This window comes from Pristis pectinata, chromosome 3 (genome assembly GCF_009764475.1).
Source record: "Pristis pectinata isolate sPriPec2 chromosome 3, sPriPec2.1.pri, whole genome shotgun sequence".
Lineage (NCBI taxonomy): Eukaryota > Metazoa > Chordata > Chondrichthyes > Rhinopristiformes > Pristidae > Pristis > Pristis pectinata.
In genome coordinates, this window is record NC_067407.1 from 99,175,234 (window position 1) to 99,198,424 (window position 23,191).

Genomic DNA, 23,191 nt, shown 5'->3' on the forward strand with positions numbered 1-23,191 from the left:
TTAAGCTTGGTCCTCAAGTTAAGGTCCTAATTTGGGAGAAGGCTGATTTCAAGAGCATAACAGAGGACCAGGTGAAAGTAGATTGGGAGCAGATGCATGTAGGTAAAGAGACAGCTGACAAGTGGGAGTCTTAAAAGAGAGTTTGCAGGAAATCAGGGCTAGCATGTTCTGGTAAGGATGAAAGGCAGAGATGGTGTGATTGGGGAACATCAGATGACAAAGGGTATTGAAGGTTTGATCAGTTTAAAAAAAAGGAAGCATGCAGCAGGTATAGGCAACTGGAATTGAGGGAGTCTCTTGAGGAATAGAGAGAGTATAGGATAAAACTTGAGAAAGAAATTAGGAAGGAAAATAGGGGTCATGAAGTATCCTTGGAAGTAGGATTAAGGAGAATCCAAAGATATTCTATTAGTATATCAGGAATAAGAGGGTATCCAGAGAAAGAGTAGGTCCCCTCGGGAACCAAAGAGATAAACATAGATAATCTATGTGTGGAGCCACAGAATGTGGGAAAGGTCCAAAATGAATAAATCTTGTCTCTATTCACCAGGGAGAAGGTCATGGAAGGGTATGTTGATAGTCTGGTGCATGTCAGTGTTAAGAAGGGGGAAATATTGGTATCGGTATTGGTTTATTATTGTCACTTGTACCGAGGTACAGGTTGCATACCGATCGTATAGGTCAATTCATTACACAGTGCAGTTACATTGGATTAGTACAGAGTGCATTGAGGTAGTACAGGTAAAAACAATAACAGTGCAGAACAATAACAGTGTCACAGCTACAGAGAAAGTGCAGTGCAATAAGGTGCAGGGTCACAACAAGATAGATCGTGAGGTTAGAGTCCATCTCATCGTATAAGGAAACCGTTCAATAGTCTTATCACAGTGGGGTAGAAGCTGTACTTAAGTCTGGCGGTACGTGCCCTCAGGCTCTTGTATCTTCTACCTGATGGAAGAGGAGAGAAGAGAGAATGACCCGGGTGGGCAGGATCTTCGATTATGCTGGCTGCTTCACCAAGGCAGCGAGAGGTAAAGACAGAGTCCAGGGAGTGGAGGCTGGTGTCCATGTCCATGACGTCCACAACTCTCTGCAGTTTCTTGCGGTCCTGGGCAGAGCAGTTGCCGTACCAAGCCGTGATGCATCCAGATAGGGTGCTTTCTATGGTGCATCAATAAAGGTTGGTGAAAGTCAAAGGGGACAAACTGAATTTCTTTAGCCTCCTGAGGAAGTAGAGGCACTGGTGAGCTTTCTTGGCCGTGGCATCTACGTGATTTGACCAGGACAGGCTGTTGGTGATGTTCACAGGTGTTAGATGTCATGGAACACATAAGGATTGATAAATTCCAAGATGCTATGGGAAGCAATAAAGGAGACAGCTGGAACCCTGAGGGAGATATTTACATCTTCATTAGCCGTAGGTAACATACCAGAAGACTGGAGGATAGCTAATGTTGTTCCAGGTAACAACAGGTTGGTGAGCCTTATGTCAGTTGTAGGGAAATTATTGGAGAAGATTCTAAGGGGTAGGATTTATGTACATTTGGAAAGGCAGAGGGTGATCAGGGATAGTCAGCAATGTTTTGTGCAGGGGAAATCCTAATGTGATTGTGTTTTTGAGGAGGTAACTAAGGAGATTGATGAAAGCACAGCAGTAGGTGTTGTCAATATGGACATGAGCAAGGCATTTGACAAGGTCTAGCATGGTAGGCTGATCCAGGAAGTTAAGGTACATGCAATCCAACGCAAGCTGGCTAATTGGATCTGAAATTGGCTTGAGGATAGGAGACAGAGGATGGTGGGAAAGGTTGCTTTTTTGATTGGAAGCCTGTTGGCAAAAAGGTTGACATGGACAAGGTGGCTGAAGGGCCTGTTTTTGTGCTGTACAACTGTATGGCTGTGATATCTAAGGTCATCTGCTCTGGCTGGATATATTCCTGAGGTGTTTGACTCTGACCTCACAGCTCACTAATGGTCACATAAAGCTCCACCTGGCAGCACACTCGCTTCCCAAACTAATTAGTTCTTCATCATCTGACTGGATGATTCTTAGCTTTCCAGTAGCCTTTGTCGGGGTCCAACATGTTTTTGTAACTTTTAATGAATAGTGCCCAATTATTTTTTACTAAGAAGTGCAATTTTGAATGCCCTACTGATTTTGTCTTGGTGCCCTCCAGATCAGTCTTTAACTCTAGTTGACTTCACGAAAATCCTGGAGGGTTGACAACCAAGCTGTATTGTACCTGTAAACGGTGAACAGACTATTGGTGGTTCCAGTTTGTAAACATTCATTTTATTTAACTGTTCCTGAATTCTCTGGATTTCAAACTTCTGCTTTGATTTATATTTGTCTATTAATTCACCAAATCTTATCCTTGTAGGTGAGGTATTACGGCTATTATCTGTCTCAATTACAGCCACAGTGAAACCCAGCTGGACAGGCAGATGGACAGGGCCACTGGAGTAAAAAACAGACAAAGGTTGCCTCACTCGCTCAGCAAGGTGAGACTGGAGCACCATCAACAAAGTTCCAATCGATGGAATCTACGTGGACATTCTCCCTTTTGAAGGGAAACAACGTAATGTAATTTTTTCTAAAGCTAATGCTTGAAAATTATGAGATTCATAACTTAAAACATTTAAATATTTGATATAAAGACGCTCTCTGGTAAGGCACTTTTTCCGTAGAATTTCTCTGTGCAATGCACTGTTTTTTTTCTATAGAATTTTCATATGTAACACTTGAAGCTGTGCAATGCAGTAAGACGTTTCCACTAGTCAGTAGTTAGAATCCCATTAAAATATTCCCTAAGGAAATCCTGTTTAATAATCTATAGGATCCTGTGGGAATTTTGGAGGATTTTTATTGCCTTATAGGATTTAATAGGATTCTGTAGGATTTTCAGATTCTTATGGAGATTTTAGTATGGGACTGCACTGGAATGGCTAGAAGGAAATGAAAGCAGAAACATACAAGAAAGCCTGATGTCTGAGAGCAATTTTAATTGAACTCGAGTGTCAGATCAATGAAAACAAATAAAGACATTCCACATAAACAGGATAATGCATTTATATAGGGTGAAAGGCTAAATTAGAATCAGTGTCAAATATGTATGCATTTTAAAAAAATATAGACCATTCCCCACCCAAAACCTTAAAGGGGCATGGCTGATCTGCTGGAGGAGGAGAAGGTGAGCATTGCTGGTAACTGCTTAAAGCAGCTTAGTTTTTATGGGGTAAACTCACTGTTCAAATTGTTGTTGAAATGATTGCCGTGCACTCGCACCTGTCACTCTTTTGAACACTGCCAAGCAAATTTGGTTTCTTTTTTTTTACCTTTCAGGTATTTTTGGCTTGCAAGTTGGAAATTCCTGACAACTCATTTTCCATTCTTCTTAATTGGCCCCTTTAGGATTGCAGTTGGGTCACTGTGCCCTTCCTGCTGGCCAGCAATCAAGCTTTTACAGTGTTCTTGATAACGTGACAGATTATTCCTTTTCTTTAAATAAAATTAATGAATGCATTGAGAGATGTCAATGAGAGTGTCTCATCATTAAAACCACTTTAAGAATAAATCAAACCATTACATAGGACTATGATTGTTTGAATGCCTGTTTGTTCTTCTGTGGCTACTTCTATTAATTTTTTGACTGTAAATTATTTAAGTATTTGGTCCTGATGACGTCACGAAGAGCAATGTCTTGGAGTATTTACTGATTCTGACTGTGCTTTGGAGCACAATTAACATCAGTTGATACCATCATTAGTGAGGAGTACCTCAGCGTCAGCTGCCTGTGTTGCATTCAATTCCAGCAGACGATTAGGATTGGTAACTCCTCCAAACTGTTCCCCCAATGATGGTATCAGTACACACTATCTAAACAAAAAAAAAAGAATAGAAATAAGGAATGTCAAAATTAATCTGATTTTTTTTTGAGAAAAGGGGACCTGGTAGTAAGATTCCAGTCATTTCATTATTGGGAAACAAAAATCCTGTGCATACTTCAAGAGAATATTTGTGAATTTTTTTTGCTGCCCCTATTATTCAGCCTAGTTTGCACCTCTGGGTTCTGCCTTGCACTGTGCAAAGTGAATGAGTGGGCAGGTGGCCTATTACCAGGACTCCATTAACTTCACTCTGTGAATGGCCAGCAAGAAGGTTCTTCCGTGTGGTCAGAGGGACTAACCTAATGTTCCTTCCATTCTCACGGGCACCGCACCTTTCCTTCACTGCCTACCACTTGTAAAGTGAAGATTCACAGGAATTAGCCCGCATCCTACCACTCTTCAGGCAATGGAGTACCATCACAGATGCCAATCATTATTTATTAAACAGAATTTGCCTGATGCAATTTTTTCCCTTTGCAGAGAAGTAACTGCAGTTGAGTTCTGCTCTGTGCAGTGGATTAGATGTACAGCAGAATCAAATTCAGCTGTGACAGGTCTAACTGCACCATTACCGATGGTTAGAATCAGAACTGGTGTTTGGGAACAAATTCCATCTATCGGGAATATGCTGGTCTCAAGGTTGCATCTGTATGGATTCTTCTGTATGTACAGATTTTTACCTTTTGTAGATGACACCGGAATTGGCAGCTCATTAACTGAGAATGACATATTCTGTTACTATAACAGAATGAAAAGGACACTACTAACAGCATGCTCTGGTATTGCTGGTGTTGCTATGATTGTAAGTACAGTCAAAATTTATTAGAATCCCTTGTTTTATGTCCTAAATGTAAAAACAAAACACATTTCTCTCCATTTTAAAGGGTCATAGAAATAAACTTGTAAAATCACAGTTTTTTAAAAAATGATAATTCTTTAATCCTTCTGAACAATCATTTAAGCTTGTCATGAGAATACTAAGCACCTTGTCAACCTTCTACAATGCTGTAACCAGACATTGTACTGACAGTGTATATATGCTGCTATGAAATGTATTCTATTTCAGCGAGTCACCATGGATTCAGAAACATGTATTTTGTATTCCTTTCAATAAATTTTTTTTTGCTGTATTATAATTGAAGTGTTCAGTGATTGTTTGCAAGTTGATTTGGTTTTAGTATCTGGAGTGAAAATGTTAAAATAGAAACTGTTAAGGACACATATCACTTAAGAGAATAACTCCATCCTAAGAGGATCACATAGTTTGTGCATTGCTATATTCTACACTCCACTGGAACCGACTTCTTATTTTGGACTATGTTGAAATTGTTATATCATCATCTTAAACTCCCTTATAATTGGTTCTGTGAAACTTCAAGCATCTGGTCTTGTGAAATTAAATTGATTTAATATTTTTTCTGGAATAACAGAAAACTAAACATGCATTGGGTTATAAGCTGTTACAATGTATCCTATGAGTCTTCATTATTGTCTAAGCGTGGTCTGTTCAGCCCAATGGAGGAACTCTATTACAGCACCTGGAAGATACTGCATCAAGGTCCAGAGAAAGGTAGAGAACTTTCTGACCCCTGAGGCACTTACAAAAATCACCTCTTTAGATGCTTTATGATATTTCAAGGAACCTCACTTACATAAGGGTTAGCCTGCAATTGGTTTCACTGATATAAGGTATTACTGACCTAACTGTTCCCTAAGGTGAGACAAACAACCTTCCTTTATTACTTACATTTCAATAATTCCTTTGATGTAAAGAAAAAGTTGCTTATGTGCTTCACATATTTAGAAACAATGGACACTAAGGCATAGAAATATCAGAGGGTTTGTTTTTGTGTGTGAGCTAGCGTAACCTGAAACAGTGGGTGGGGAGGGTGGGGAGAGGGTTGGAATTAGTGACGAAGGAGTGATTTGTGATGGGACTTTTTGATGTCATCCATGTTCTCCATGCACACCAGAGTACTTCTCGATCAATCTGGTACTTTTGAACCATAATCACGATGACAAGAGCTAACTTTACAACAGGGTTAAGATAAATAACGACTTTCTTTAGCTAGGTTGGTTGAGGACTATTCAAAATCAAAGATGAGTTTATTGTCATAGCATCATATAAGCAGCATTCACAAGAAAAACATAACTTAAACATGATGGGGATGAGTCCGACCATTAGTTTAACATCTCATTCAAAGCTACTGTTGAAACAGTACAGCACTTTCTTGGTACTAGACTGGAATGCCAAATTAGATGATGGGCTCCAGTCTCTGGAGTGGGGAAGGATCCCTCACACTCTAACACTGACACAGAGGTAAGAATTCTGGCACTGAGCCAAGACTGATCGGATTTAGGTTAATTTCCTTTTCTATGGTGAGTTAACTGATCTAAAATGAAGCATTTCATACAATAGAATGGAAGGTTAGTATTGAGTAATCTTAATTATTTTTAATGCAGCAATGATACACTTTCAGTTAGGGAGGCTGTAGGACAATCTAGTAATGAGCAGCACCATTTTTGGAGTGTGAGGATATTTATGATACGGGAATCAAGTGGGACAGTGTTGTTAATGAAGATGATCAGACATGTTCTCATTGAATTTTGGTGCAAGCTAGAGGGGCCTTGCGATTTACTTTCATTTTATATCAACCTTTTGTTGAAGTAATAAGAAACAAAAGCTTGGGGAGGCCATGTGGATCCTCAAGGCAGCTCCTCCATTCAGTAAAATCATGAGTGATGCTCTACTCCATCCACTTTTTGATTGATTTCCATAACACGGAGTCATGGAGTCATACAGCATAGAAACAAGACCTTCAGCCCACCAGCCAACCCACCTATACTAATCCCATTTACCGGCACTGCTCTGTAGTCTTCTATGTATTGGCAATTCAAGTGCTTGTCTAGATACTTATTAAATGTTGTGAGAGTCTCTGCCTCAGCCAGTGTGCTTCAGATTCCAAGTACACTCTGGGTGGGAAAAAAGCCTTCCTCTGACCCTCTCTAAAGCTATGATCCTTTACCATAAACCTATAGCCTCTGTTGTTATACATCTCTGCTGTATGCGCAGGACTTTAATGAAGTACAGGAAGTCCCCGACTTACGAACGCCCGACTTACGAACATCCATACTTACGAACCGACCTCTGTAAAGCCTATTATCTTAAAAAATTGAGTCACACACAATAGCTCGTACTAACGAACAGGCGGACTACTTTGCACGACGCTCAAGACACTGCGTGTTTTAAGCGGTTCGTCAGCCCATAATCATGGCTTCAAAGCGTAAATCTTGTGCAAGTGATGGTGATGCATCGAAGAAAAGGAAAACGATCACGATTGAAACGAAAGTAGAAATAATAAAGCATTTAGAGAGAGGTGAAACGTCAACAAACGTTGGAAAAGTATTAGGCTACAGTCGATAAACGATCGGGACGATGATAAAGGACAAGGAGAGAGTAATGGAGTATGTAAAAGGCTCTGTCCCAATGAAAGCGACAATTATCACTAAGCAACGCAGTGGTTTAATTATCGAAATGCAAAGGCTATTGGTAATTTGGTTAGAGGATCAAAATCAGCGTAATATTCCTATTAGCCTCGGCTTAGTGCAAGAAAAGGCGCAAAGCCTTTTCAGTGATTTAAAGGCTGCACATGCAGCAAGTAAAGATGCTTGTGATGAAGAACTTGTTGCGAGTAGGGGTTGGTTCAACCGTTTCAAAGGGAGGGTAAATTTAGACAATATCAAAATGCAAGGTGAAGCAGCGAGTGCCGACGTAAGTGCTGCGAGAGAGTTTCCTAAAATGTTGAAAAAAATTATTGAGGAGGGAGGTTATGTGCCTGAGCAAATATTTAATGTAGACAAGACTGGCTTTTTTTGGAAAAAAATGCCTGAAAGGACATTCATTTCAAAAGGGGAAAAATCTGCTCCAGGGCATAAGGCATCCAAGGATAGGCTAACGTTATTGCTTGGTGGTAACGCGTCCGGGGATTTCAAGCTTAAGCCTATGCTTGTGTATCGCTCCCTAAATCCGAGGGCACTTAGCCGAATCATCAACGCATCTCTTCCCGTTATTTGGAAGGCAAACACAAAGGCTTGGTTAACAAAAGCTCTCTTCGAAGATTGATTCCTGAACTTTTTTGTTCCTGCTGCTGAACATTATTGCTTGGCCAAGAAGATTCCTTTCAAAATTCTCCTTGTGCTCGACAATGCCCCCGGACATCCAAGCGCTCTAGATGACCTTCACTCCAATGTAAAGGTCGTCTTTTTACCACCCAACACCGCATCACTACTTCAGCCAATGGATCAGGGAATTATAGCCTCCTTTAAGACTTACTATTTACGCCGGACCTCCTCACAAGCAGTCAGGGCTACCCAAGATGATGCAATGACCTGACAGGAGTTCTGGAGGAATGACAACATCTATGATGGCATCAAAAACATTGCAGATTCTTGGGAGGAAGTTAAGAAAACCAACATGAAAGGAGTCTGGAACAAATTGTGCCCCCAATTCGCAGATGGTTTTAAAGAGTTTACAGCTGTGGACATGACTGAAGCCAGGCAAGCTGCGGTTGATATTGGTAATAATCAACTGCATTTAGACATCAATGAAGATGATGTCTTAGACTTGCTTGAATCCCATGCTGAAGAACTGACCAATGAAAACCTTATGGAGCTGGAGGAGCAGATGATAGCATTTGAGGAAGAAGGCTGGGACCAAGAAACCCCAGAACCCAAGAAGTTTTCGACGAAGGAGTTAGCTGAAGCATTTCGTCTCATTGAAGCAAGGATGGCAAAGTTAGAGGAGCAAGATCCTAACGCAGAGAGGTTCAACAAAGTTTACCGGATAATTACCGACAGCCTCAGCTGCTACAAGGCCATTTATAACGAGAAAAAGAAAAGCTCTGTTCAAGCAACCCTTGATGTTTACTTTAAGAAATTGACTTCAGAAGTTAACTTTCACTCTACAGCAGCAGAATCAGATCCCTGACTCTCCAGTAGCAGTATCAATCCCTGACTCTCCAGCACCAGGCCCATCCTCTCCAGCACCAGGCCCATCATCCAATTAATAAAGTCATTTTAATTGTTAATTAAGGCTCCTTCTGGTATGCAAGATATCAATTGGAATGAGAGTAAGTGTTAACCTTTAATCATTTCTTTTCTATCTAAACAGTTTAAGAAATGTTTCTTTAATGTTTTTTATACCTATGCACACACACACATTTTCTCTCTCAATTATAAACATTTGACTAATTGACGCTAGATGTGAACTGTATGTAACTGTTCCGATTTACATACAAATTCGAATTACGAACAGACTCAAAAACGGAACTCGTTCGTAATCCGAGGGACGTAGATAGGGGGGATCTTTTCCTGGTTTATACTTGCTGCTCTCCTTGAAGGATATAAATGGACTTCAGTTCGCATGAGCTCCATAGCTGATAATCAAAGTTTTGCCTTGGTTCATACCTAGGAATAGTTGGAAGTACTGAAGGAAAATTCATGAAGATGAAGGGTGGAGAGAAAATGTCATAAGGTTTATACAAGATTTTCTCTTTGTTCAATAATGTGTAGGTCCACTAGGAGTGAATTTTCTCAGATATGTCATATTTGGTTGGAGCCTCCCAGTGCTGTAATACTGCCATGCCCCCAAAAAAGCTGAGACTTCCCTACAGTACGATCAATCATGAAATACAGAAGAAATTTCTAAAAGTCAGTCCGATTTTCTCCATCATGCACAACCCCTATTCTGCATTGAAACAATAAATCCCAAATTCTTAAAGCAGTTCTTTCATTACATTAGTGCTTTGATAACCTAATCATTTTGAAACACACAATGGAGACCATGAACAGTGTACCACACTATAATCATCAGGATGTTTGTTCTGATACTGAGTTGAGATTAAAAGCTAGGGTTTTATTGACCTCAGATCCTTTCATCAGAAAGGTATTTGACCTAAAATGTTAACTTGTGTTTTTTTTCTTCACAGATGCTGCCTGGCCTGCAGAGTTGAGTGCTTCCAGTGTTTTCTGTTTTTACTTCAGATCTCTAGCACCTGCAGTATTTGATTCTGTTCTCACATGCTGATGGAGCAGCTAATAAGGGAAGTGATACTCTTGAAGCGACAGAAGCAGCTACTGAAAGTCTTCAAATATTGTTTGCCATACATGATGCCCCCCTCTTGCTCTCCAATGCCATTTGCTGATGATGTCTCCCAGCTTTGTCCTTGGCTTACCTCAGCTTGAAACTGCTCATTCACTGCACCAAAGTGAATCTTCTTTCAGTGTTCCAACCTGCTGAGGTTCAGGGTTATTTGGAAACACAACAGGATTCAAGAAAAAATACACAATTTTCTTTGAATGTTATAATAACTTGCATTTCTTTGAAAAACTTCTAACGCAGTTTCTTCAAAATTAAAAAGAATATGCCTTATGTATTTCAGGATTTAATAAATAATAAACACACTTACACACAGCCATAATCTGTAACACACACACACACACAAACACATGCACAGAGTTGACTTATATGATCACATGCATACAAAAGCATAAATACACACATGCATAGCTGCTCAGTTAACCAATCCCTTGCTGTCTCACAGTCCTGCGATTTGTAATGGAAACACAAGATGATCACAAGTATGGGAAGAACTCCAAATGCTGGGAATGCAGAGGATTGTGAAAGTGATTGACATGAGAAGGTGAGACTTTATTATCCACAGAGTCAGAGAGTGTAGTATAAGAAGAAGCTTGCATTGTTTCTGCTGGGATTGCACAAGTATTTGAACAATCACCTGAACAAAACAGTTGTCACCTGTGCACATCTATGACAGCAACTCATGGGGAGGCAGTACCAGTAGATATCATTTCTCTTATGATAATAAAAACTCTTACTTGAAAAAGCAGTGTATTCTTCTGATCATGTCTAGTAAACACTTAGCAGTTCTAGCTTGTTTTTACAGGGATAACACTTTATAAATTAAACCCACATGAAATTAAAACATTGTAGTTGCCAATAAGAATGTACAATGCATTCACAGTTTTACTGATTACTTACAATGACATTCTGTAGAGGTGAAATGGCTGCAGCAAGGTCAAGAGACATGCTTAAAAGACACAGGGATAGAAATTTTTTCACAGTGTTTGGGGTACTGTGCAAAGGAATCAAATTCACACCTGTTCAGGGCCTTTGTACATGGATGGCTGCATTTTGAAAATATGTTCAGTGTCCATGATGCACACACACAGCCATTGAGCCTGCAAAGTTGTTGCAAAAATCACTTGCAAAATTCATTTATGCAGGAGAAGTCTGCTACTGGTGCAGGAAATTCACACTAAAATGGACCTTAACTTGAATTAATTAACAGGAACCAGCCTGTTCTGGACTGCTGCTGGGAATCTGAGCTGTCTATTTATTAGCAGGTAGGTCCTTTTTAAGAATATCGCTAGATCCTTCCTTCTGCTCCTCCAAATCATTGTCTAAATGCATATATGATTCACTATTCAATCACCCCCAATACATCTTCCCTCAACATTGTCCCCTCCCTTGACGCATGAAGTCACTCTCATCTCCAGTCTAATCCTTCCTAGAGTCACAGAAACAGGGCCTTTGGCCCAACTTGCCAATGATGACCAAGATGTCTATCTGAGCTAGTCCCATTTATCTGCATTTTGCCTATTTCCCTGTAAACCTTTCCTATCCATGGACCTGTACAAATGTCTTAAACATTGTAATTGTATCTATCAGTTCATTCCATATACCTACAACCCTCTGTGTAGAAAACCTTGCCCCTCGGGTCCCCTTTAAATCTTCTCCCTCACCTTAAACCTCTGCCCTCTAGTTTTAGACTCCTCTATCCTGTGAAAAATTCTGAGTCCATCCACCTTATCTATGTCCCTCATGATTTTATAGACTATAAGGTCAACACTTAGTCTCCTTTGTTCCCAGGAAAATAGTCCTAGCCTATCCAGTCTCTCCTCATTACTCAAGCCTTCAGTCCCAGCAACATCCTTCTGCATCCTCTCTATCCATATCCTTCCTATAGTATGGCCACCAGAACCGCACACAAAATTCCAGGTGCAGTTTCACCAATGTCCGATAAAGCTGTAACTTCTTGTACTCTTGTACTCACTGCCCCACCTGATGAAGGCAAGCATGCCATTTGCCTTCTTCACCACATTGTCTACATGTTGCCACTTTCAGGGAACTATGTACTTGTACCCCTAGGTCCCACTGTTCTACAACATTCTCCAGGACCCTGTCATTTACTGTGTAAGTCCTGCCCTCGTTTAAGTCTCCAAAATGCATCACCTCACACTTGTCTGAGTTAAATTCCGTCTGCCATTCCTTTGCCCACTTTCCCAGTTGATCTCCATCCTCTTGTAACTTCAGGCAACCTTCTTCACTCTCAACCACACCACCAATCTCAGTGTGATCCACAAACTTACTTATCATGCCAGCTACATTCTCATCCAAATCGCTAATATATATCATAAACAACAAAAAACCCTGCACTGATCCCTGTGGCACACCACTGGCCACGGGGCTCCAATCTGAAAAACAGTGCCCCACTATTACCCTCTGACTCCTTCCACCAAGCCAATTTTGAAAGCAACTGACCAGCTCAACTTGGATCCCACATGATCTCATGTTCTGGACCAGACTACCATGTGGGATCTTGTCAAAGGCTTTGCAAAAGTCCATGTAGACAACATCTACTGCCCTTCCCCCGTCAATTCCAATGGTAAGTTCTTCAAGAAACTCAATTAAAGTCAAAGTCGAGTTTATTGTCATCTGAACAAATACTTGTATGCAAGGTACAATGAAAAACTTACTTGCAGCAGCACCACAGGCACATAGCATCATATAAGCAGCATTCACAAGAAAAACATAAACTGAGCATAAATTATACACAATTTTTACAAGAAATAAAAAACAATTAGAACAAAAAATAGTCCATTTTAGTGCAAAGTGATCAGAGAGGTCGTAGTGCTGCTAAATTGTAGTGGTGGTTAAGGCTTTGGTGGTTGGTTCAAGAACAGAGTGGTTGAAGGGAAGTAGCTGTTCTTGAACCTGGTGGTGCGGGACTTCAGGCTTCTGTACCTCCTGCCCGAAGGTAGCTGCGAAAAGATGGCATGGCCCGGATGGTGGGGATCTTTGATGATGGATGTTGCCTTCTTGAGGCGGCGCCTCCTGTTTATACTACAGATGGTGGGGAGGGATGTGCCTGTGATGTATTGGGCTGAGTCGACTACTCTTTGCAGCTTCTATTAGATTTAGATTCGGTTAGAATTAAATTCATGAGACATAATTTCCCACACACAGAGCCGTGCTGACTATCCCTAATTGGTCCTTGCCTTTCCAAATGCAAATAGATTCTGTATCAGAATCCCCTCCAGTAACTTTCCCACCACTGATGGTAGGCTTGCTGGCCTATAGTTCCCTAACATTTCCTTGCAGCCCATCTTAAATAAGGGTACAGCATTAGCCACCTTCCAGTCATATATCACTCTGTGCCCTCCCTCAGCATCTCCCACCTCCATGCGTGGTCCTCAACCTACTTAATTTCTTCTCTTAGGCTCACGATGGCGGAACTGGTGGTGGTTAGGAATATGTGCATTTTTCACCCCATTGGGTCTATTCAATCATGTAATGTTGTGAGCTTTGTGGCTGATGGAACATTACTGTTTCACACTAAACTGCCAGGGGTCTCTTGAACAGTATTAGCTTAACATGTGTTATTGGATACTAAAGAATTTTTGGTCCATTGGCTATTATTACTTCAGTACCTTTAACAACAGCCCCCCATCAGAAGTCTTGAGGCAGGCCTGTTTATATCTGTAAACTCAATCATAGGAACATGGAGCAGGAATATGTCTTTTAGCCCCTCTAGACTGTACAATCAATCAACCAGATTATGGTGGAACTGTGTCTTAACTTGATTCCCCTGCCTTGATTCTGCAACCATTAATTACTCAGACAATCTCAGTTTTGCACTTTTAAATTGATTAGCATCAAGACCCTTTGGCGGAGAGAGTTTCAGATTTCATTCAGGTGACCTCTGGATCATTCACTGTAGTAAATAACCATTGAGAAAGGTAAAGAGAATTTTAGTTACAAAGGTCCACATTACCGGATGTGAAATAAGCAAATACACTTCTGGATTTTTCTATACCAAACTAATAGGTTCAGGACTGCGTAGAATCACTTTGACAAAGTGATAGATAACTAAGAGGAGATGGTCCTTTGAGGAAATGGGCTGTACTCTCTAGAATTTAGAAAAAAGAGAGGTGCTTGTATCAAAACATACAACATTCTTACAGGTCTTCTTGGGGCTTCCCTAGGCTGGATGTCTAGAACCGAGGGCACAGTCTCAAAATAAGAGGTCAGCCATTCAGAAACAGGATGAGGAGAAATTTCTTCACCCAGAGGTGCTGAATCTTTGGAATTCTCTACCTAAGAGGCCTACGGAGGCTCAGTCACTGAATATATTCAAGGCAGATTGACAGATTTTTCATATTGAGGAAATTAAGAGAAAATAGGGTTAGTGAAAGGGAAGTGGTGCTGAGATGAAAGATCAGCTATAACCTTATTGAATGGTGGAGCAGGCTTGAGAGGCTGAATGGCCAACTCTGCTTCTGTTTCCTGCATTCTTATTATAGTTCCCTTTTTAGGCTGTCTGGCATATTCTCAGATCCTGTTACTGTTTACATTCTTTACTGTTCCAGTTTGGATCTTAGAACTTAGACAATTTAAACATCTTCAGTTTAGGAGAGAGAATATTTTCCATTAAGTGACCTTTTACAGTTGACCACAAAGATCACACATGAATTGCAAATTAACTATGAACTATTCACTCTGTGCTTTGCTGTGTGAGTAGAAAGTAAAAATTAGATAAACTTTTGAAGGGTTTTGTTTGGCCTGGCATTTTATTCAGAGTTGCATTAGCTTGTTACATGGAATATCATGAGGATAATTGAATAGTTCTGTTTGGTTTCAAAATACCCGGCAAATACAATAACAAATATTTTCCTGAAATAGATAGTACTGGTGAGAGTTAAACTTGCCCACCTGATGCAGTTAAGTGGAACCCAAACACGTTTACTCTACTCCAATCAGATCCACTGCAATTTCAAGTTGAAATTAGTAAGACATCTGTCTCCATCCATCAGGTCCTCTTTGATCATGTTAATTGGGTTCTTATGATGTCACTGGGGCCTCTGTCACTTTACCCAGAAGCTTGAATTGGGGAACAGTGGAGCCTACCCTGGAATTAAAACACATTGGAACAGCAGTTCAGGCACAGGAAAGTAATTCTTTTTCAGTTTACTTACAGGACCAAGGAAGCAAGAGCTGGTTCTGATGAAAGGTCATTGATCATAAACATTAACTCTTGTTTCTTTCTCCACAAGTGCTGCCTGATGTAGATTATTGCCAGCATTTCCTGTTTTTATTTACTCATGAGTATCTCTCTTGAGCCCCTTAGTCCTCTCCTGCCCTGGGGTTTCTCCCCCTAGTCTACCTGGGACACACCTCCCAGCAAATTAAATTATTTCAGGAACAGCTTACCCTGTGTCCTTCACACAGTCTCCTGCCACCCAGTTTTATTATTGGTATTGGTGTTGGTTTATTACTGTCACTTGTACCGAGGTACAGTGGAAAAACTTGTCTTGCATACTGATCGTACAGGTCAATTCATTACACAGTGCAGTTACATTGAGGTAGTACAGAGAGCATTGAGGTAGTACAGGGTAAAAACAATAACAGAATACTGAGTAAAGTGTCACAGCTACAGAGGAAGTGCATTGCAGGTAGACAACAAGGTGCAAAGTCACAACAAGGTAGATTGTGAGGTCAAGAGTCTATCTAATCATATAAGGGAACCGTTCAATAGTCTTATCACCGTGGGATAGAAGCTGTCCTTGAGCCTGATGGTATGTGCCCTCAGGCTCCTGTATTACCTGCTGTCATTTCCAGTGTGGCACACAACACTTTTAGTTTCACTCCTGCCCTGCACTGTAAACCATTTTTATGTTATCTGGTGAGACTGGTCACACCATTGTCAGTTTGTTCTATGGCTTTACATTTGTATTCGAAAGTGTTTCAAATTATACTCTTTTTCTGATGGCTATTATATGAGTTCTAAGTGAACATTTACCTGAAGACCTTGGAGAACAGGGTTCTCAGGGAGCAGCAACTAAAATTTAGCAGTCGGTTTTATGTTAATACTCCTGAAGCAAAGCCCTGCCCGATGAGGGTATAGTTTCGATAATTAGGCAAAGAGGTCAATGCCTTCAGTTCACAGATGTCTGAACTTTTGGCTCTTCTTTTGCTAACTGGAGAATGGAGAGAGAATATAGGGAGTTGTGATTTGGTCAGCTGACCTCTGCAATGACTTGTTTGGTATGTCCTGGCTTCTAATTCATAAAATCACTAGATCATAAAATTTGTTCTCTTCTTAACCCACTCTAATGCCACATGGAAAATAGAAGAGAAATAAAGGACTACAGATGCTGGAATCTAGATGAAAAACGCTATGATGCTTGCATGTATGAAAATATATACTATATGAAAATGGAAGCATGGTTTTGATAATGGAGGAGACTTTGTTCTGAAGGGACTGAGGTTTGTTTTTGAGTGCTGGGAATGGGGATGGGATTGAAGCAAAAATTTCTCATTAGCTATATGTACCTAAATACATAATTTGAACAAAGTGGGCTGACACAAAGTGCAAATCCTTCATTGATAAGTCTATGAAGATGATTAAAGAAGAACATTAAATTCATTATGGACACATACAGCATGGCAGTTTCCACTGATCACACAAGTTTTGGATTGAAGCATTTTACGTCTGCTCTGTTTTGTCAAAGGTATCTTTTATTTTATTCTGGTGCAGAGGGAGTTGGGGAACAGCATGTCATTATTTGACACCTTCTCTCCACTCTCCTTTGGTTTACTTTTGAAGCCAATTCACATCATCCTTAAATGTCTTCTCTATACTTAAGGAGCACTCTGCCCTTTGCATTGTCTTCTCATTCAGATTCCACCCTCTCTAATTGGTGATATTTTACTGTAAGCCAGCAGTCTGTGGAGAAATTTCTGAAACCACCTCTGCTACTGACTCTACAAGTTAATACTTTATTATTCTTCAGCCCCTTGCTCCAGTTCTATGTGTAGTTTATTTCCCTTCCAGTGTTTGGCTCTCTCCACTTCATATGGGTCAGCAGTTTCACAGGGTTGGCCACCATCTGCTGCCAGTTAGAAGTGGTGGCTAGACAGTGGAGCATCACAAGAGATCCCTCACTGTCCCCACCCCACTGTCTGTTTTCTAACTAGATTCACTAGATCACAATTGTGGGTGAAAATCCAAGCTAATTTATCCCTCACTTCAGTATATACACCATCAGTGTGCCTACTGTCCTGGATGAGATCAGCAGACTTGGCACATTAACTATGGGGCAACATTTGACTGGACAGTGACATACTACACAAGTTAAAGGAGGGGTTCATAATTGCTACATTTTTAAGAATGCTCAAATCTATTTATCTGTAATAATCATGTCAGTAAGGTCATATTTCTGGGAACAAAACAAACATATGTTATTTTGTAGAAGCTTCATGATACTGAGTTGCTTGCTGCATTTGAACCAAAGAATCATTTCACTGAATAATTTTTACGTTCACAGGATATTAGGTGCTGTGGTATTATTCAGCATCTGCAAGAGAGACTTAAAGGATGAAGTTCTGTGTGTTGGCTGCCAAGGGCCTTTGTTCCCAACATCAAATGCAACATGAACACAATCTTCACAAAGAAGCTCCTTTTTAAATCCTGTTCCTTATTAAAATAATCTCATGAAAGCTTCAAAATTTACTATGCTGTAGACCTGCTTGCAACATTATGCTCTTCAATGGGGTAGTGGCCAAAGTTAAACAGATAATGCATGTCCTTCATCGACACAGAGTACATTAAAAGGCCTTTACTTTGAGATAGATGTATTATTGAAGGGTCTGGCCAAAGTTTCCTGTAGTTTCCTTTGCTTTTACCAAATTAAGAATTCAATTCACCTTCATCTCAAGAATAACACTTGCTTTTGAGAAATTTCTGTACTTTTAAAACATATTTTAACATGTTTTTATTTACTAGCATGTTTTGTAGCCAATGGTATAATTGACTTTTCCACACTCTATCACCCAAAGCAGTTCCTCAGTTCATTTACATTGGAGTTTGGGACTTTGCTATCATGATATGCTCCTTATTACATTAATGAAGGAATGAAATGTGGTTGAAATTTTGAAACTCACAGTGAAGTAGACATTTCAGCCCTATAACTGTACTTTGGTGTAGTGATTAAGTTACTCCACTAGCAGCTTGAGTTCTGGACCATTGATCCAGAGACACAAGTTTGAATCCCACCAAGGCACCTGGGGAATTTGAATTCAAGCAACCAAACAAAACCTGGATTCCTTTAACAAAACCATGAAACTACAAGATTGCTGTAAAAACCTGTCTGGTTCACTAATGTCCTTCAGGGAAGGAAATCTGCCATCCATACCTGGTCTGTCTGACACAGGAGTCTGGATCCACCAGTGTGTTTCACTCTTAACTGAAGCCTCAAATTAAAGGGCAAATAGAGATGGACAAAAATTACTGGCATTGTCAGCAATGTCTGCATCCTGTGGAAGAGAAACAAATTTGTTTACCTAAGCCCAAGGGCTATACCAACTCATTCACTCCATGCAACTATTCCTGCTGCAGTGAATCCAGAATGGTAGATACAACAACTTGATTTCTTTTTATTTGTAGAGGTCACAGAGCATTAATTGCTCAATTAAAATATCATGTTTTGAGTAAAGATTGGCTTATTTAATTATGAAGACTCTCTGGTTCAGCATCATAAGGTTAGATAGAACTGAATTATATATTTAAGAGAAATTTACTGTTATACAACTCAGTAAATTATTGTACAAAAACTTTTTCAATTGCTCTTAATTCATGTGTTGCTTTCACAGATCAGTTATCTTAAGTAGATAAATTTTCTAATTAAAATGATTTAAGTATATTGGCCATAATTAAATAAGCAAAGCTACATAATATATATTATAAAGTGACTGTACTACTGCACCAAAATCATTTGTAGTTTCTTTAAAGAAATACTTGAAGTTCATCAAAGTAATAATTCCAACCTTACAAAGGTGGCTGACTCATTTTAGAGTTTCCTTGAATTTGACCTTTAGAGATAGGTCATTTTGTTCACAATATCCCAGATAAAAAAAGGCTTCTTTAGAGTTTCTTTCAAGAGGATTGCCTTTATTGCTTTGACAAATTATAGGAACACTTTGTGAAACATATTTGTAATCAGTCACAACAATTAAGAATTCTCTCCTCACTTTTAAAGTTTTGCTTTACTTACATGTTACTGATACAATCACTTAACTATAGTTGATTGAATTGCCCAAATGGACTGACAAGTTGACCACAACTGAAAGTAATTATGATGAAACTAATGCTTTGTATCAGAGTTGTTATTTAAAAAAAATCAGAAAAAATTTGTTGCAAAATGAATATAGAAACATATGTAACTATCTCTTGGGGGAATGTGGAGGTGGTGATGGAATTAGAACTGTTTACCTGGGTGTGATATTCCTGCTTAATACTAATTTGTAAGTTTTGGAACTCAATGCCTGCTCAGAGGTGGAACTGACCTGCATTCCTTAAAGGGTTAAAATGTATTGACTAGTACTCTCTGACTGAAACAGAATGCAGTGCTATACATACTTGATCTATCATCTGAAACACAATTCTTTTGGTTCACATTTTATTAAAACCTTGGTGAATATTTAGTAAATTATAACTATGATTGTTCAAAAAACACATTTGGACCACCGTATTCGTTTCACTTATGTAGCTGTAAAGTCAGTCTCAGTGGGTAGGACAGGCTGCGAAGCCTGACAGCTGTGCCTAAACTGGATTCAATTTCATGGAAAAAACTGTTTAAATCAAAGACAATTCTGCTTGGAGAAAGATGTACCTTCTGGAAATGAATAGAACAAGGCTTGTGGTACCATCAGCTGGCCCACTGAATCAATAGCACAAGCTATGGCTTTGTACACCCATTCAGCATCCTATTTATTTTCCTTTAGTATCTGAGTGCACCTGCTGAGCTGTCCAGCACAGTAGTAGTAAGAGCCCTTGTATTGTCTATTCCTGTAATGGCTAAAAATGTTAACGACCTGTACCTTTATATCCTAGCTCGATCTACATTCATTATTTTGCCAGATAGAGACACCTGTTCAGGCTCTCAGATTTACAATCAGCATTATAAACCCTAATCGCACATTCCTTTTTAAATACAGATTTGTAATTTTGCTAAAATGACTAACCATACATGGATTTGAGATAACTTCTGTTAGTTTATCCCTCTTACTGTTCGCTAAACATTAATTGCTGATCTTTTTTCTAACCACTGTCTGTACTCCCAGCTAATTATCCTTCCATAAATCTCTTTCAACTCTACGTACCAGCAGTTGTGGGATATCAATGGCTCTTTCAGGTACTAGCTGCTTGTCAGTCATGTGAGCCTCAGCTGCAGCTTGGGATGATGAGCATTAACTTCCTGCTGGGATGATTCTCCCAATCTTACAGCTACCAACAGGAACTCTGAGGGATTCGCCACACTTCTACCTGTTACCTTAATCCCCACTTTTTTTTCTTCTCTCTGCCCTAATGCTGCTATTTCAGCCAGGAAGAATTTTTTCTCTGATGATGCTTTTCTGCAGAGCCAGCTAGTTAACCCTTTTCTTCCCAGAACTGGCATGGCATTCGATTCTTTTGGAAACCCATTGTCCTGTACCTCAGAATCTGAAAGTGATTGATGCTAGTTTGCATTCGTCAGGTGCAACTTAAGCAGTTAGAATCATTCAGCTTAAGCTTCATATGTTGCATTTTCTTTGTGCCTTGAAAGTAGACTGACCTATTGTCTAATGAGTCACACTTTCAAAGTCTTTCCTTTATTTTTCCATTGTTGGTCACTGTAAAGTAGCAGTGGAGCTAAATACGGAGCATCATTCACAGTGCTCCGTATATCTCCAATTGTAATATTCAGCTGAACTGTTGTAATGCATTTCAAGGATCTGTTGCATTATACTGCAGCCTGTGTTGGAAGTTAGAGTGGATCATAATGTGCTTGCACTATGTTCACTTTAAGTGATTTAATGCCAATGCCACAAAAAATGGACAGGGCAATGAAGTATGAGCATGTTAAGTGTATGCACTGAGAGCAAATGGAACCTTTGTTCTGTGTATCATCGTCAGTGTATATTTGTAGGCCCGTGGCTCGGAGCATTGGTGAGAAGGCACCAGGAAACAAAGGCTGGTGACACAGGGTTAGAACCCATTTTTCTCCACCATATAATGTCCTAGTCTTTGCTTTTCTGGGGGACGGAGAAGAAGTAAAGTGTTTCCAAATGAAAGGATGGGAATCAAATGCTCGTAAAGCCCACCTTTTCTCAGATTTTTTTCAGGGCAACACTTGGAGAGTTCTGAGAGCAACTGTAGTAGAACCGTTAATAACACATCAGTGCAAACTAAAGTTTAATTCCAGGGGACATTTAGATGAATGCTACGGTGGGTTAATTGTTACTAAGTCAGGCTGCTGTCCATGCACATGTGACATGCTATTGCTTTACCTGGTATAGATGGCACAGTGGTACAGCGGGGAGTGCTACTGCCTCACAGCACCAGTGGCCCAGGTTAGATCCCAACCTCAGGTGCTGTCTGCATGGAATTTAGAAATTCTTCCTTCGGCTGTGTGGGTTTTCCCCAGCGTCTCTGCTTTCGTCCCACATCCAAGAACAGGCTGGCTAATAATTTGCTCTAATGTAGGTGGTTGGCAGGAGAATCAGGGGGAGTTGATAAGGACGTGAGAGAAAATAGGCTGTAGGGCAATGTGGGGGGATGGGTTTGATGTGCGTGCTTTAAGAGCTGGCATTGATTTGTAGGGCTGAATGGCTTTCTTTTGTGTAGTAAGGAAATATGAGATTTGGAATTGGAATTGCTGTGATTTTTTTGAAGATTTTTTTTCTATTTTCTTTTGCAAACATAAGGCACACTGCCTCCGATCAAGAGTGCAGGCAAGGCCTCTGTGAATACTCCACTGAAACTGGTTACCAGGTGGAAATGTGTATTAGTGATGCTGGCATTACCTTCCTTCTTATTTCTCCTCTTGTTGTGCGGGCTGGGCTTCTGCTTGGCATCTCATCATAATGTCTGCAGCTGAGATACATGGTAGAGGAAACTGCTGTCCTGAAACCACAAAAGTTTATTGAAGTAGAAGCAACTTTCCACCCAGTCAATAATACATTATCCCAGTTTCCCTCCCTCCCCCCATTATAGATAATTAAACCAGTAGACCAACTCAGCACTTGGAGCTCAAGGATGTTTCTCAGTAAAATACTGAAAATACAGGAACTCTCAAACTGATCGGAGTTAACTTCAGACTTCATCAAATGTAGTAACTAAAATTCATACATTAGATCTACCACCGTTCACACAACCCTCTTTAATCTAATTAGTTGTTAGTTCAGGTTCCACTTGGATTAAAACGTTGTCTGCTTTGGAATAGGAAGGCAGCAATAAAGGGTTGAAGCTGATCTCGCTCACATTGCCACAACCACTCATGTTTTTGGTGCCCACTCCCTTCCAACATCTTCATCCTACCTCTGTGACTTATGCGTAATGGTGTTGGTGATTTTGCTGGAGCCAGACTCGTGCATAAAGATCAGGTGGAGGGAAGAAAAGGAAATTATCTATCTATAACAGTGATTAAAAACAGCCAATGCAACTTGTTAACTGAATGGTTGGGACTAATATTTATAATGAAGTATTCAGTTTAAATATACAATGAAAATGATAATGATGTTAAGTCGTTATGCTTATTTTCCATTGCACTTTTGTATAATTTTCAGTGTAGAAATGGTGGAGAATAACCATTGATGATTGGCTTTGTGTTCTGATTGGTAGCAGTGAAGGATGGGCACACTGACTGCTGGTGATTTCCAATGGCAGATTCATCATATTAACTCATTAAAATACAGTGGCTGTCTTTGGTTTTGCAATTAAACCTTGTTATTGTGGAACTGATTTTGAATTGCACTGATAGATTGGCAGAATATTCTGGCCTAAAACTTTTCTCACTCTGCACCAATTTTTGTATTTGGCAGTGCAACATGAGCAGCTACAACGTGCAGTGCACACTCTTTGGTGCCCACCACGCGGTTGAAGCAAAGGCCTTCAGGGGTTCAGGG

The 23,191-nt window shown here is 40.0% G+C and overlaps 1 protein-coding gene across 1 annotated transcript in view; it reads left to right on the plus strand.

The window, feature by feature from the left end:
* The window catches only part of LOC127568645 (B-cell lymphoma/leukemia 11A-like), a 162,266-nt gene extending 157,391 nt beyond the window's left edge, over nucleotides 1-4,875 (plus strand). Inside the window, exon 4 of the mRNA XM_052012628.1 lies at nucleotides 2,418-4,875. Coding sequence (XP_051868588.1) covers nucleotides 2,418-2,426 — 9 coding nt within the window. The 3' untranslated portion in view covers nucleotides 2,427-4,875. The remainder of the gene's footprint in view (nucleotides 1-2,417) is intronic.
* The last annotated feature ends 18,316 nt before the right edge of the window (nucleotides 4,876-23,191 follow it).